The 12,853-nt window shown below is 49.1% G+C and overlaps 1 protein-coding gene across 5 annotated transcripts in view; it reads left to right on the forward strand.

Annotated features, from left to right (window-relative positions):
* usp7 (ubiquitin specific peptidase 7 (herpes virus-associated)) overlaps positions 1 to 12,853 on the forward strand; it is a 107,420-nt gene that overhangs the window by 57,321 nt on the left and 37,246 nt on the right. For all 5 annotated transcript variants that reach the window (XM_068056410.1, XM_068056412.1, XM_068056411.1 and 2 more), the window contains exons 13-16: positions 281 to 437; positions 3,116 to 3,260; positions 5,776 to 5,906; positions 12,277 to 12,411. In XM_068056410.1, the coding sequence (XP_067912511.1) occupies positions 281 to 437; positions 3,116 to 3,260; positions 5,776 to 5,906; positions 12,277 to 12,411 (568 nt within the window). The remainder of the gene's footprint in view (positions 1 to 280; positions 438 to 3,115; positions 3,261 to 5,775; positions 5,907 to 12,276; positions 12,412 to 12,853) is intronic.

Raw genomic sequence — 12,853 nt, forward strand, 5'->3', positions numbered from 1 at the left:
AAAAGTTAATGTAAATTATCTCGAGTGGGACTTGGCAGAGTTTGTGCTCTACTAGCATTGTTTCTGTTCACTGTATTTTGAGCCTATTTTCTGTTAATGTGTTACACACACACACAGTAAAACTGCAATACTAGCAAAAGGTTAATTAGTATTGAGTCTAAATTATCCCAACCAACTTTGGACTCCCAATTCATTTTACACACTTGCTGAAATATAAAATGTGCAGTTTTCTCATCTGTTGCAGTATTTTTCTAAGGGCAATTTAATTTTATTTTTTAAGGTTTGAATTTCCTGAGCATTTGCCCCTAGACGAGTTTCTGCAGAAACCCGATCCCAAGGATTCTGCTAATTACATACTACATGCAGTGTTGGTGCACAGTGGAGATAACCATGGTGGACATTACGTAGTCTACCTAAACCCTAAGGGTGATGGTAAAGTGAGTATATAAACCACTGATGAAGTAGCTACGCTTGATGGGCGTGTTATTGATGAGCAAGCCAAAGTTATTGTTCGGGTGTTGTAAAATGTTGAATTTGTGTGGAAATTTGAAGAAAAACTTTGATATTTATTTAAGGTAATTGGCCTCGCAGAGTTTAGCTCCTGATGAGTTTACTAGGGCTACCTTTTTTTATTTGAGTGGGAGGGTCAGCTTTGGACATAGCACATGTCCTCGACACATGTCCTCGAGCAGCTGGAATTTTAAGTTTCTGGATCATTTGTAAAAGCTGGAAATAACTTATTTCCATTGTGAGAAGATCAATTTCTTTTTATACATCAGTTGGCTATAAAATTGCAGGACAAAGGCTCAGTTAACAGGTTATTTTAAAACTTGTCATTTATTCTATGCAAGGAATAAATTTTTCAAGTTGCATCGTCGTCCTTTTTTTTACAATGTTAGCAAAATGCATCTGTGATCAGGGTCTTCAAGCTGCAGCTCTACCTGTTATGCAGCTGGAAAAAGTTTAAAAGGTTGTAAATTTCATGCCTAATCCCAATTCTTCAAATTGAAGTTTTCTACAAATTGAAGGATACAGCTTTCAAAGGAAATTATTCAAGAAGTACATGCTACTAAATATGGGAATAAATGAATGTATTTAGGACTTTTGTTAATATTTTTAGGGTTAAAAACTACTTACAATTATTTCAAATAGTAAAAGGGAAATAAATACTTGGTGTTTCAGATTTAATTTTTTAGTGTTGAAAGGCAAATTTGCATTTTCAGTTTCTTGTAATTTTTTAAACTGACATTGTAAAAATGATGTGATTGGACCTGAGTGCTGTGTTTTGAGCAGAAGTTGGAGTCCTGTCTTCTCTCTTGATTAGTGATCAGTTTGGGCTGTTATGTAAATGTGACACAAACCTCCATTGTAAGAAAAGCTTGTCTATAAACTTGCTTTCTGGTGGCTGATTACAATTGCAGTTGAGCAGAAGTTACACAGTTCTGATCATGCTTGCATTTCAACCGGATGCTTAATTATGACCAGACTACAGTGGGAAATAATTGTATTATCTGTTGAACTTTTGCTTAGCAAATCTGTGCATATCTTTATGGCCAGCAAATCTTTGAGGTACAGGAAGGTGGTGTGTGATGTGGAAATTTTACTGCATAGGTTTAAAAAAAATTATAAATTAATCTGTTACTAGTATACTGCATTGCACGCATAATTCAGCAGTATTCTATTTGAAACATTTTGCATGCAAACTGTAACATTACATTGTCAACAAATAAGAATAACCAAAGAATTCTAGAGGAAATGGTGATAAACATGAAGATATATTTTGTGAACTGGCGTGAGAACTTTGGAACTGTACCTTTTTTAACAAAACAATCAGCTGTCGCGAGAATTTCAGTACCCTGTTGATATTTAATGCAGTGCTAATTTAGAGGATTTACCGATGGAGTAAAGAAGCTGGTTTAACACCAACATCAATTAATGCAAGCAATGGTCCAGAGTGTTTCAGTTCAATGTTATTCATATCACTAGGGTTTAATTTGTCTCAATTTCCACAGTATCATTGGCATTACCACGTTAAAACTAAAAAGAATCAATGTCTCTGGAGAAATGCACTATGTAGTATGGTACTGAAATATTCCAATCAGGAGATTCTCAGATTCTGTTAGTAGCCTAGTCTCTCCTCCCTCCCTTTTGTGGCAGAGTAGATCTGGTGTGAAAAATGGCCATCTTGGGAAAGTAACAGAAGTTTGACAGCAACTAGTGAAGCCTATGCAAGTAAGTCACTGCCTAAGGGGAGAGGAGAATTATCCAAATTCAGTGGCTTCATATTTGACATTTTTGTAAAGAGTATTGTGATCTGAGGCTCTTAACTTCACCTTAGTTGCTTTACACATCATACATTGGTACAGGATATTTGCTTGCCTTATGCATTCTGTTATACCGAGTACTAAAGTTTTTGACATGTCAGTGAAAGAGTAGCACAATTTAATTAGTTTTCTGTATTTTCTCTTAACTCCACTACCTGGCTAAATTGTCTTTCCCCCTCTTAGGTCATTTTAGTCTTTAGTCCAGAAGCACCAATTGATGTAACTTCTGATCATTGCTTTTAACCCCAGAGCAGTGTACATGTATTGACTGAAAATTATGTTGAAAGTTGATGACTGATATTTTTCAGAATTGATTGAAAGTGTTATTGTGTACTCATTCCCTTTTGTAATTAGAGGGACAGTGCTCTGACTTCCCTTAAGTGCGGTTACTATTTTATTTATCTTTGGTACAGTATTTAAAAAACACTTCAATATATCTTCCCAACAGCATACAACATCAAGGAAATGCTGAAGTTAGTGTGCTTAAGTTAGTATGCTAACATTTGATGGTTTGATTAAACACCATAACGGCAACACATTCTTCAGTATAATAGTCTATGCTTAAGGCATTGTAATATCTGATATGCCCTGTTCGTCCTTTTATACCATTCACTGAATTGAATATTAATAGTCTTGTGAAAACTAGTGGCCCCTTTTAGAGCATTTCAGTTAATTCAGTTTAAATGGATAATGAAACAATATTTGTAACCATATTTTGTTTGCTTCCTTTTTTTGTTAGCTATAAAATGATTTGGGATGGAGTGAAATACTTCTGTTTTATTTCCTCTTAGTGGTGTAAATTTGATGACGATGTTGTATCAAGGTGTACAAAAGAAGAAGCAATTGAACACAACTATGGAGGTCATGATGATGACTTATCTGTGCGACACTGCACCAACGCCTACATGATGGTGTACGTCAGAGAATCAAAACTAAGTAAGAAAGTTTTGAATGCTGAATAGTAAACTCTGCCCTCTGATTTAAACATGTTGCAGTGCATTTACCCAATTAACAGGTCTTTAAAGGTAGTTGACCATTGATGAAAGGATCTCATTTGTCACTGGATTTGAGCCATTTTTTTTCTGATTTAAAAACACAGTGGCATTGGATTGATTGGGCAAAACTTCTGCAGTCAATCTGTGGGGACATTGGAAGCATTTTGATAGACTAATGGACAGTCCATCATTACATTTCAGTAGCCTTATAGGTGCGGTCTTGTACTTTTATAGATTGGAAGTTGGCAAATGTTACACCGCTTTTCAAGAAAGGAGATAGAGTGAAAACCGGGAACTACAGGCCAGTTAGCCTAACATCAGTTGGGAAGATGCTGGAAATTATTATTAGAGGTCTTAACATTGCACTTGGAAAAGCATAGTATGATTAGAACAAGTCAGCATGGTTTTACTAAAGGAAGATCCTGTTTGACAAACTTATTAGAGCTTTTTGATGATGTAACTGGTAGAGTAGATAAAGGAGAATCAGTAGATGTAGTATAGCTGGATTTCCAAAAGATATCGATAAGGTGCCACATAAAAGATTAATAGACAAGATCAGGGCTCATGGTGTTGGGGGTAATATATTAGTGTGGATAGAGGTTTGGTTAACAGACAGGAAGCAGAGTGGGCCTAAATGGGGCATTTTCAAGTTGGCACTGAATAGTGGGGTGTCGCAAGGATCAGTGCTGGAGCCTCAGCTATTTACGCCATATTAATGACTCTGATGAAGAGATAGAATAATGTATCTTAAGTTTGTTGATACAAAGCTTGGTGGAAAAGTGAGCTGCAGGGAGGGCATAGAGAGGTTGCAAAGAGTTATAGAAAGGTTAAGTGAGTGAGCAACAAGAGTATAATGTAGGGAAGTGTGAAGTTCATTTTATCGTAAAAATAGAAAAACAGAATATTTTTAAAAGGTGTGAAAGTGGGAAATATTGATGGTCCGAGAGACTTGAGGGTAAAGGCCTGCTCACGTTGGGGAAAAAAGAACCCCGCGCCCCCAAACCCGACAGATCCACAGCGGACCTGAGCCTGACCTGACCATCCCTTTACTTGCCTTCCGACTGAGAAGCTCCACGAAGCTGCAGCACTCGCTCACTGCGCAGCCTCAGTTTCGTCCCAGCTCAGCTAAGTTTTTTTAAAATTTCTAATTCTTAACGGCAGAGCACTTAACTTGTGTGCCCGACCCAACCCGAACCCGGCAGACGTCTGGTTCGGGTCAGGTAGCAGGCTTTTTTGTGAGTGTACTCGTACAAGGAACGCACAAAGTTAACATGCAGGTGCAGCAGGCTATTAAGAAGGCAAATGGCATTAGCCTTTATTGCAAGGGGATTGGAGTACAGGAATAAAGAAACCCTACTAAAATTGTACAGGGCTTTGGTGAGACCACACCTGGAATACTGTGTGCAGTTTTGGTCATTTAAGAAAGGATATATTTGCGCTGGAGGCGGTGCAGCGAAGATTTACTAAGTTGGTCCCTGGGATGAGGGGATTGTCCTATGATATGCTGAGTAAATTGGTCTTTATTCTCTGGAATTTAGAAGAATGAGGTGAACTAATTGAGACATACAAGATTCTGAAAGGGCTTGATTGGGTAGAAGCTGAGAGGTTGTTTCCGCTGGTCGGGGAATCTAAAACGCAGGGGCTTGGTCTCAGGATAAGGGGTCAATCATTCAGATGAAAAATTACTCCAGTCAAAGGGTTGTGAATCTTCGGAATTCTCTACCCCAGCGGGTTGTTGATGCTCCATCATTGAATACATTTAAGGCTGGGATAGATAGATTCTTGGTCCTACAGGGAATCTAGGGATATGGGGAGTGGGTAGGAAAGTGGCATTGTGAAGCGCAAGACAGCCACGATCGTATTGAATGATGGAGTAGGCTCGATGGGCCATATGGTCTACTTCTCCTATTTCTTGTGTTCTTGTATTGTAGGTTTATATATTAAATAGCTTTAAACTATATTTGTAAATTTCTGATTAACAAATGACACAAAAGCTATTGATCTAGTTTGTCCAGAAACCTTTTTTACCACAAATCTAACAAATTAACCTAAATTTTGTGCTTTCCAGCATCAAAAGCAAATTGCTTCAAATGTTGACAAGTACATGCATTGCTTTTGCTGAGTGTTGTTGACCTTTTGAACTTGGGCCCCATCTGCTTGTTCAGGTGAATGCAACAAGATCACAGCACATTTTTGAAGAGCACGGTGTTCCTCTGGACTCGTGACCAATATTCCTTCCCGAACTAACATTGACAAAGCAGATCAGCTTGTTATGCATCTCCGTTGATAGCTAATTATCTTGATTGCAAATTAGCTGTGAATTACTTTGGGTCATCCGGTGATGTGAAAGGAATTTGGGTTAAATTGTCTCCTTGTTTTGAGTTTGTGTTTGTCCCATTTTAGGTTAGTGCACGAAGTAATTTGTGAATACAAATGTGTTCAAAACTGTTTTAAAGGTGAGGTTTTACAAGCTGTCACAGACCACAACATTCCACAACAACTGGTGGAGCGTCTGCAAGAAGAGAAGAGGGTGGAGGCTCAGAAAAGAAAGGAAAGGCAAGAAGCACACCTCTACATGCAAGTGCAGGTACTGCAGCCCTCGTACATCATTTAAATCCAACGTGTAATTCTCGCTGCACTTGCCTGTCACACACAGTATCTGTCCTCTACTTTTGGTGTATGGAATATGGTTTTTTTTGTGGGCTTAGGAACTAAGTGCCCTCAAAAACTTGATTATCTGCAAATATATAACAAATCCCAACTAGATCCTGAGCTTTTGCTTTTTTGCTTGAAAAAAGTACTTCACCTACTTTGATTTACCCATTATCCAGTTAAACAACATTTATTTTTATTAAAATTGTTTTTCATTCCAAATGTCCCACTGGCTGTAGGAATGCAGCTGTGATCTGATCACATGAAAATGTTGAATGACAATGCAGATATGACACTATATGTTGTCCCCCGCTCAAATCATATTTAACTCTGACTTGATGCCAGGCTCCATTCCCCCTCCTCCTCCTCCTCCTCCTCCTCCCTTTCTTCCCCCTCCTCCTCCCTTTCTTCCCCCTCCTCCTCCTCCTCCTCTCTTTCTTCCCCCTCTTCCCCCTCCTCCTCCTCCTCCTCCTCTCCCTTTCTTCCCCCTCCTCCTCCTCCTTTTCTTCCCCCTCCTCCTCCTCCTTTTCTTCCCCCTCCTCCTCCTCCTCCCTTTCTTCCCCCTCCTCCTCCTCCTCCTCCCTTTCTTCCCCCTCCTCCTCCCTTTCTTCCCCCTCCTCCCTTTCTTCCCCCTCCTCCTCCCTTTCTTCCCCCTCCTCCCCCTCCTCCTCCCTTTCTTCCCCCTCCTCCTCCTCCTCGCCCTTTCTTCCCCCTCCTCCTCCTCGCCCTTTCTTCCCCCTCCTCCTCCTCGCCCTTTCTTCCCCCTCCTCCTCCTCGCCCTTTCTTCCCCCTCCTCCTCCTCGCCCTTTCTTCCCCCTCCTCCTCCTCGCCCTTTCTTCCCCCTCCTCCTCCTCGCCCTTTCTTCCCCCTCCTCCTCCTCGCCCTTTCTTCCCCCTCCTCCTCCTCGCCCTTTCTTCCCCTCCTCCTCCTCGCCCTTTCTTCCCCCTCCTCCTCCTCCTCGCCCTTTCTTCCCCCTCCTCCTCCTCCTCGCCCTTTCTTCCCCCTCCTCCTCCTCCTCGCCCTTTCTTCCCCCTCCTCCTCCTCCTCGCCCTTTCTTCCCCCTCCTCCTCCTCGCCCTTTCTTCCCCCTCCTCCTCCTCCTCCTCGCCCTTTCTTCCCCCTCCTCCTCCTCCTCCTCCTCGCCCTTTCTTCCCCCTCCTCCTCCTCCTCCTCCTCGCCCTTTCTTCCCCCTCCTCCTCCTCCTCCTCCTCGCCCTTTCTTCCCCCTCCTCCTCCTCCTCCTCGCCCTTTCTTCCCCCTCCTCCTCCTCCTCCTCCTCGCCCTTTCTTCCCCCTCCTCCTCCTCCTCCTCGCCCTTTCTTCCCCCTCCTCCTCCTCCTCCTCGCCCTTTCTTCCCCTCCTCCTCCTCCTCCTCGCCCTTTCTTCCCCTCCTCCTCCTCCTCCTCGCCCTTTCTTCCCCCTCCTCCTCCTCCTCCTCGCCCTTTCTTCCCCCTCCTCCTCCTCCTCCTCGCCCTTTCTTCCCCCTCCTCCTCCTCCTCCTCGCCCTTTCTTCCCCCTCCTCCTCCTCCTCCTCGCCCTTTCTTCCCCCTCCTCCTCCTCCTCCTCGCCCTTTCTTCCCCCTCCTCCTCCTCCTCCTCGCCCTTTCTTCCCCCTCCTCCTCCTCCTCCTCGCCCTTTCTTCCCCCTCCTCCTCCTCCTCCTCGCCCTTTCTTCCCCCTCCTCCTCCTCCTCCTCGCCCTTTCTTCCCCCTCCTCCTCCTCCTCCTCGCCCTTTCTTCCCCCTCCTCCTCCTCCTCCTCGCCCTTTCTTCCCCCTCCTCCTCCTCCTCCTCGCCCTTTCTTCCCCCTCCTCCTCCTCCTCCTCGCCCTTTCTTCCCCCTCCTCCTCCTCCTCCTCGCCCTTTCTTCCCCCTCCTCCTCCTCCTCCTCGCCCTTTCTTCCCCCTCCTCCTCCTCCTCCTCGCCCTTTCTTCCCCCTCCTCCTCCTCCTCCTCGCCCTTTCTTCCCCCTCCTCCTCCTCCTCCTCGCCCTTTCTTCCCCCTCCTCCTCCTCCTCCTCGCCCTTTCTTCCCCCTCCTCCTCCTCCTCCTCGCCCTTTCTTCCCCCTCCTCCTCCTCCTCCTCGCCCTTTCTTCCCCCTCCTCCTCCTCCTCCTCGCCCTTTCTTCCCCCTCCTCCTCCTCCTCCTCGCCCTTTCTTCCCCCTCCTCCTCCTCCTCCTCGCCCTTTCTTCCCCCTCCTCCTCCTCCTCCTCGCCCTTTCTTCCCCCTCCTCCTCCTCCTCCTCGCCCTTTCTTCCCCCTCCTCCTCCTCCTCCTCGCCCTTTCTTCCCCCTCCTCCTCCTCCTCCTCGCCCTTTCTTCCCCCTCCTCCTCCTCCTCCTCGCCCTTTCTTCCCCCTCCTCCTCCTCCTCCTCGCCCTTTCTTCCCCCTCCTCCTCCTCCTCCTCGCCCTTTCTTCCCCCTCCTCCTCCTCCTCCTCGCCCTTTCTTCCCCCTCCTCCTCCTCCTCCTCGCCCTTTCTTCCCCCTCCTCCTCCTCCTCCTCGCCCTTTCTTCCCCCTCCTCCTCCTCCTCCTCGCCCTTTCTTCCCCCTCCTCCTCCTCCTCCTCGCCCTTTCTTCCCCCTCCTCCTCCTCCTCCTCGCCCTTTCTTCCCCCTCCTCCTCCTCCTCCTCGCCCTTTCTTCCCCCTCCTCCTCCTCCTCCTCGCCCTTTCTTCCCCCTCCTCCTCCTCCTCCTCGCCCTTTCTTCCCCCTCCTCCTCCTCCTCCTCGCCCTTTCTTCCCCCTCCTCCTCCTCCTCCTCGCCCTTTCTTCCCCCTCCTCCTCCTCCTCCTCGCCCTTTCTTCCCCTCCTCCTCCTCCTCCTCGCCCTTTCTTCCCCCTCCTCCTCCTCCTCCTCGCCCTTTCTTCCCCCTCCTCCTCCTCCTCCTCGCCCTTTCTTCCCCCTCCTCCTCCTCCTCCTCGCCCTTTCTTCCCCCTCCTCCTCCTCCTCCTCGCCCTTTCTTCCCCTCCTCCTCCTCCTCCTCGCCCTTTCTTCCCCCTCCTCCTCCTCCTCCTCCTCGCCCTTTCTTCCCCCTCCTCCTCCTCCTCCTCCTCGCCCTTTCTTCCCCTCCTCCTCCTCCTCCTCGCCCTTTCTTCCCCCTCCTCCTCCCCCTCCCCCTCTCCCTTTCTTCCCCCTCCTCCTCCCCCTCCCCCTCGCCCTTTCTTCCCCCTCCTCCTCCCCCTCCCCCTCGCCCTTTCTTCCCCCTCCTCCTCCCCCTCCCCCTCGCCCTTTCTTCCCCCTCCTCCTCCCCCTCCCCCTCGCCCTTTCTTCCCCCTCCTCCCCCCCTCTCCCTTTCTTCCCCCGCCTCCTCCCCCTCCCCCTCTCCCTTTCTTCCTCCCCCTCCTCCTCTCCCTTTCTTCCCCCCCCTCCTCCTCTCCCTTTCTTCCCCCTCCTCCCCCCCCTCCTCCTCCCCCTCGCCCTTTCTTCCCCCTCCTCCTCCCCCTCGCCCTTTCTTCCCCCTCCTCCTCCCCCTCCCCCTCTCCCTTTCTTCCCCCTCCTCCTCCTCTCCCTTTCTTCCCCCCCTCCTCCTCTCCCTTTCTTCCCCCCCCTCCTCCTCTCCCTTTCTTCCCCCTCCTCCCCCCCCTCTCCCTTTCTTCCCCCTCCTCCTCCCCCTCGCCCTTTCTTCCCCCTCCTCCTCCCCCTCGCCCTTTCTTCCCCCTCCTCCTCCCCCTCGCCCTTTCTTCCCCCTCCTCCTCCCCCTCCCCCTCGCCCTTTCTTCCCCCTCCTCCTCCCCCTCCCCCTCGCCCTTTCTTCCCCCGCCTCCTCCCCCTCCCCCTCGCCCTTTCTTCCCCCTCCTCCCCCCCCTCTCCCTTTCTTCCCCCGCCTCCTCCCCCTCCCCCTCTCCCTTTCTTCCTCCCCCTCCTCCTCTCCCTTTCTTCCCCCCCTCCTCCTCTCCCTTTCTTCCCCCCCCTCCTCCTCTCCCTTTCTTCCCCCTCCTCCCCCCCCTCTCCCTTTCTTCCCCCGCCTCCTCCCCCTCCCCCTCTCCCTTTCTTCCTCCCCCTCCTCCTCTCCCTTTCTTCCCCCCCTCCTCCTCTCCCTTTCTTCCCCCCCCTCCTCCTCTCCCTTTCTTCCCCCCCCTCCTCCTCTCCCTTTCTTCCCCCCCCTCCTCCTCTCCCTTTCTTCCCCCTCCTCCTCCCCCTCCCCCTCGCCCTTTCTTCCCCCTCCTCCTCCCCCTCCCCCTCGCCCTTTCTTCCCCCTCCTCCTCCCCCTCCCCCTCGCCCTTTCTTCCCCCTCCTCCTCCCCCTCCCCCTCGCCCTTTCTTCCCCCGCCTCCTCCCCCTCCCCCTCTCCCTTTCTTCCCCCTCCTCCCCCCCCTCTCCCTTTCTTCCCCCGCCTCCTCCCCCTCCCCCTCTCCCTTTCTTCCTCCCCCTCCTCCTCTCCCTTTCTTCCCCCCCTCCTCCTCTCCCTTTCTTCCCCCCCCTCCTCCTCTCCCTTTCTTCCCCCTCCTCCCCCCCTCTCCCTTTCTTCCCCCTCCTCCTCCCCCTCGCCCTTTCTTCCCCCTCCTCCTCCCCCTCCCCCTCTCCCTTTCTTCCCCCTCCTCCTCCTCTCCCTTTCTTCCCCCCCTCCTCCTCTCCCTTTCTTCCCCCCCCTCCTCCTCTCCCTTTCTTCCCCCTCCTCCCCCCCCTCTCCCTTTCTTCCCCCTCCTCCTCCCCCTCGCCCTTTCTTCCCCCTCCTCCTCCCCCTCGCCCTTTCTTCCCCCTCCTCCTCCCCCTCGCCCTTTCTTCCCCCTCCTCCTCCCCCTCCCCCTCGCCCTTTCTTCCCCCTCCTCCTCCCCCTCCCCCTTTCTTCCCCCGCCTCCTCCCCCTCCCCCTCTCCCTTTCTTCCCCCTCCTCCCCCCCCTCTCCCTTTCTTCCCCCGCCTCCTCCCCCTCCCCCTCTCCCTTTCTTCCTCCCCCTCCTCCTCTCCCTTTCTTCCCCCCCTCCTCCTCTCCCTTTCTTCCCCCCCCTCCTCCTCTCCCTTTCTTCCCCCTCCTCCCCCCCCTCTCCCTTTCTTCCCCCGCCTCCTCCCCCTCCCCCTCTCCCTTTCTTCCTCCCCCTCCCCCTCTCCCTTTCTTCCTCCCCCTCCTCCTCTCCCTTTCTTCCCCCCCTCCTCCTCTCCCTTTCTTCCCCCCCTCCTCCTCTCCCTTTCTTCCCCCCCTCCTCCTCTCCCTTTCTTCCCCCCCCTCCTCCTCTCCCTTTCTTCCCCCCCCTCCTCCTCTCCCTTTCTTCCCCCCCCCTCCTCCTCTCCCTTTCTTCCCCCCCCCTCCTCCTCTCCCTTTCCTCCTCCTCCTCTCTCCTTTTCCCCCCACCCCTTTAATATGAGTAAGGAGGTCTTAATTACAATTATTTGGGGCATTGGTATGGCCACACCTAGAGTACTGTGTGCAGTTTTGCTCTCCTTACCTGAGGTAGGGCATACTTGCCCTACTTCGAAGGAGTGCAACAAAGGTTCAATAGATGGTTCCTGGGCTGAAGGGTTTGCCCTATGAGGAGAGATTGAATAGACTAGGCCTGTATTCCCTAGAGTTTAGAAGAACGAGGTGATCTAAATGAAACATGTAAAATTCTTAAGGGGCTTGACAGGGTAGATGCTAAGAAAATGTCTCCCCTGACTGAGGGAATTTAGAACAGAATCAGAATCTTAAAGTGACGGCCATTTAGGACTAAGATGAGGAATTTCTTCACTCAATGGGCTGTGAATCTTTGTATTCTGTACCCCAGAGAGCTGTGGATGCTTAGTCTTCAAGTGTATTCAAGATGGACGTTGGTATATTTTTGGGCACAAAGGGAATTGAGGGATATGGGAACAGTGCAGGAAGGTGGAGTTGAGAAGATAGATCAGCCATGATCTTATTGAATGGTAGAGCAGTCTCAAAGGGCTAACTGGCCCTATTTCTTATGTTATAAGCGCTATAGATGAACACTCATTTGGTGACAAAATTCTGCTAGGAGTTGATTGAGAATAAATAAAACTGGTCTTAATTGCCTTCAGGTTTTTTTTTTATGACAAATTACATTGCACAGTCACAATTGGTGCCAACAAACTGCAAAATGCCCTGGATGAAATTGGGGGAATAGCATGAAATTGGTTTGGACAGTAATACAAAATGGGAGATAGAGAATTGGGAGCTTGTTTTTACACTCTACTCAACTTTCGTTTCCCCCATAATCTCCAATTAACCCCATAGTTTTCTTCGATCAAATTAATTGCTTAGTGCAATTTTAATTAAGTGGCTGAGATGAAGAAAAATGTGAACAGCTTTTGTTGTATTGCAGTATTGTAGAATTCTTTATTTCAGAATTAAAACTTGGCAACTGATTCCTGCATTTTGTTCACTTTAGATAGTAACAGAAGACCAGTTCTGTGGACATCAGGGTAATGACATGTACGATGAAGAAAAAGTGAAATATACAGTGTTCAAAGTGCTAAAAAACTCCACGCTTGCAGAGTTTGTTCAGAATCTGTCACAGACAATGGTGAGCATTTCAGTCAGAAATGTTTGATGCTATAAAATATAAAAGATATTGCATAAGAATATATTGTCAAATGACGACCAAATAACTGAAATTGCTATGAAAAATTAAAAATGTGCCCTGCTCCACGTGTTGTCCAGAAACGACTGAAGGTTCTGAATACATCCAAGGCTGTGGACCCTGACAACATCCTGGCAGTAGCACTGAAGACTTGTGCACTGGAGCTAGCTGAGCCCCTAGCCAAGCTGTTCGAGTACAGCTACAACACTGGCACCTACTTTTATTTATTTATTTATTTCGAGACACAGCACTGAAACAGGCCCTTCGGCCCACCGAGTCTGTGCCAACCAACAACCACCCATTTATACTAACCCTACAGTAATCCCATGTTCCCTACCACCTACCTACACTAGGGGCAATGACCTTAATGTGGAAAATTACCTAG

Source organism: Heterodontus francisci, chromosome 24 (genome assembly GCF_036365525.1).
Source record: "Heterodontus francisci isolate sHetFra1 chromosome 24, sHetFra1.hap1, whole genome shotgun sequence".
NCBI classification, from domain to species: domain Eukaryota; kingdom Metazoa; phylum Chordata; class Chondrichthyes; order Heterodontiformes; family Heterodontidae; genus Heterodontus; species Heterodontus francisci.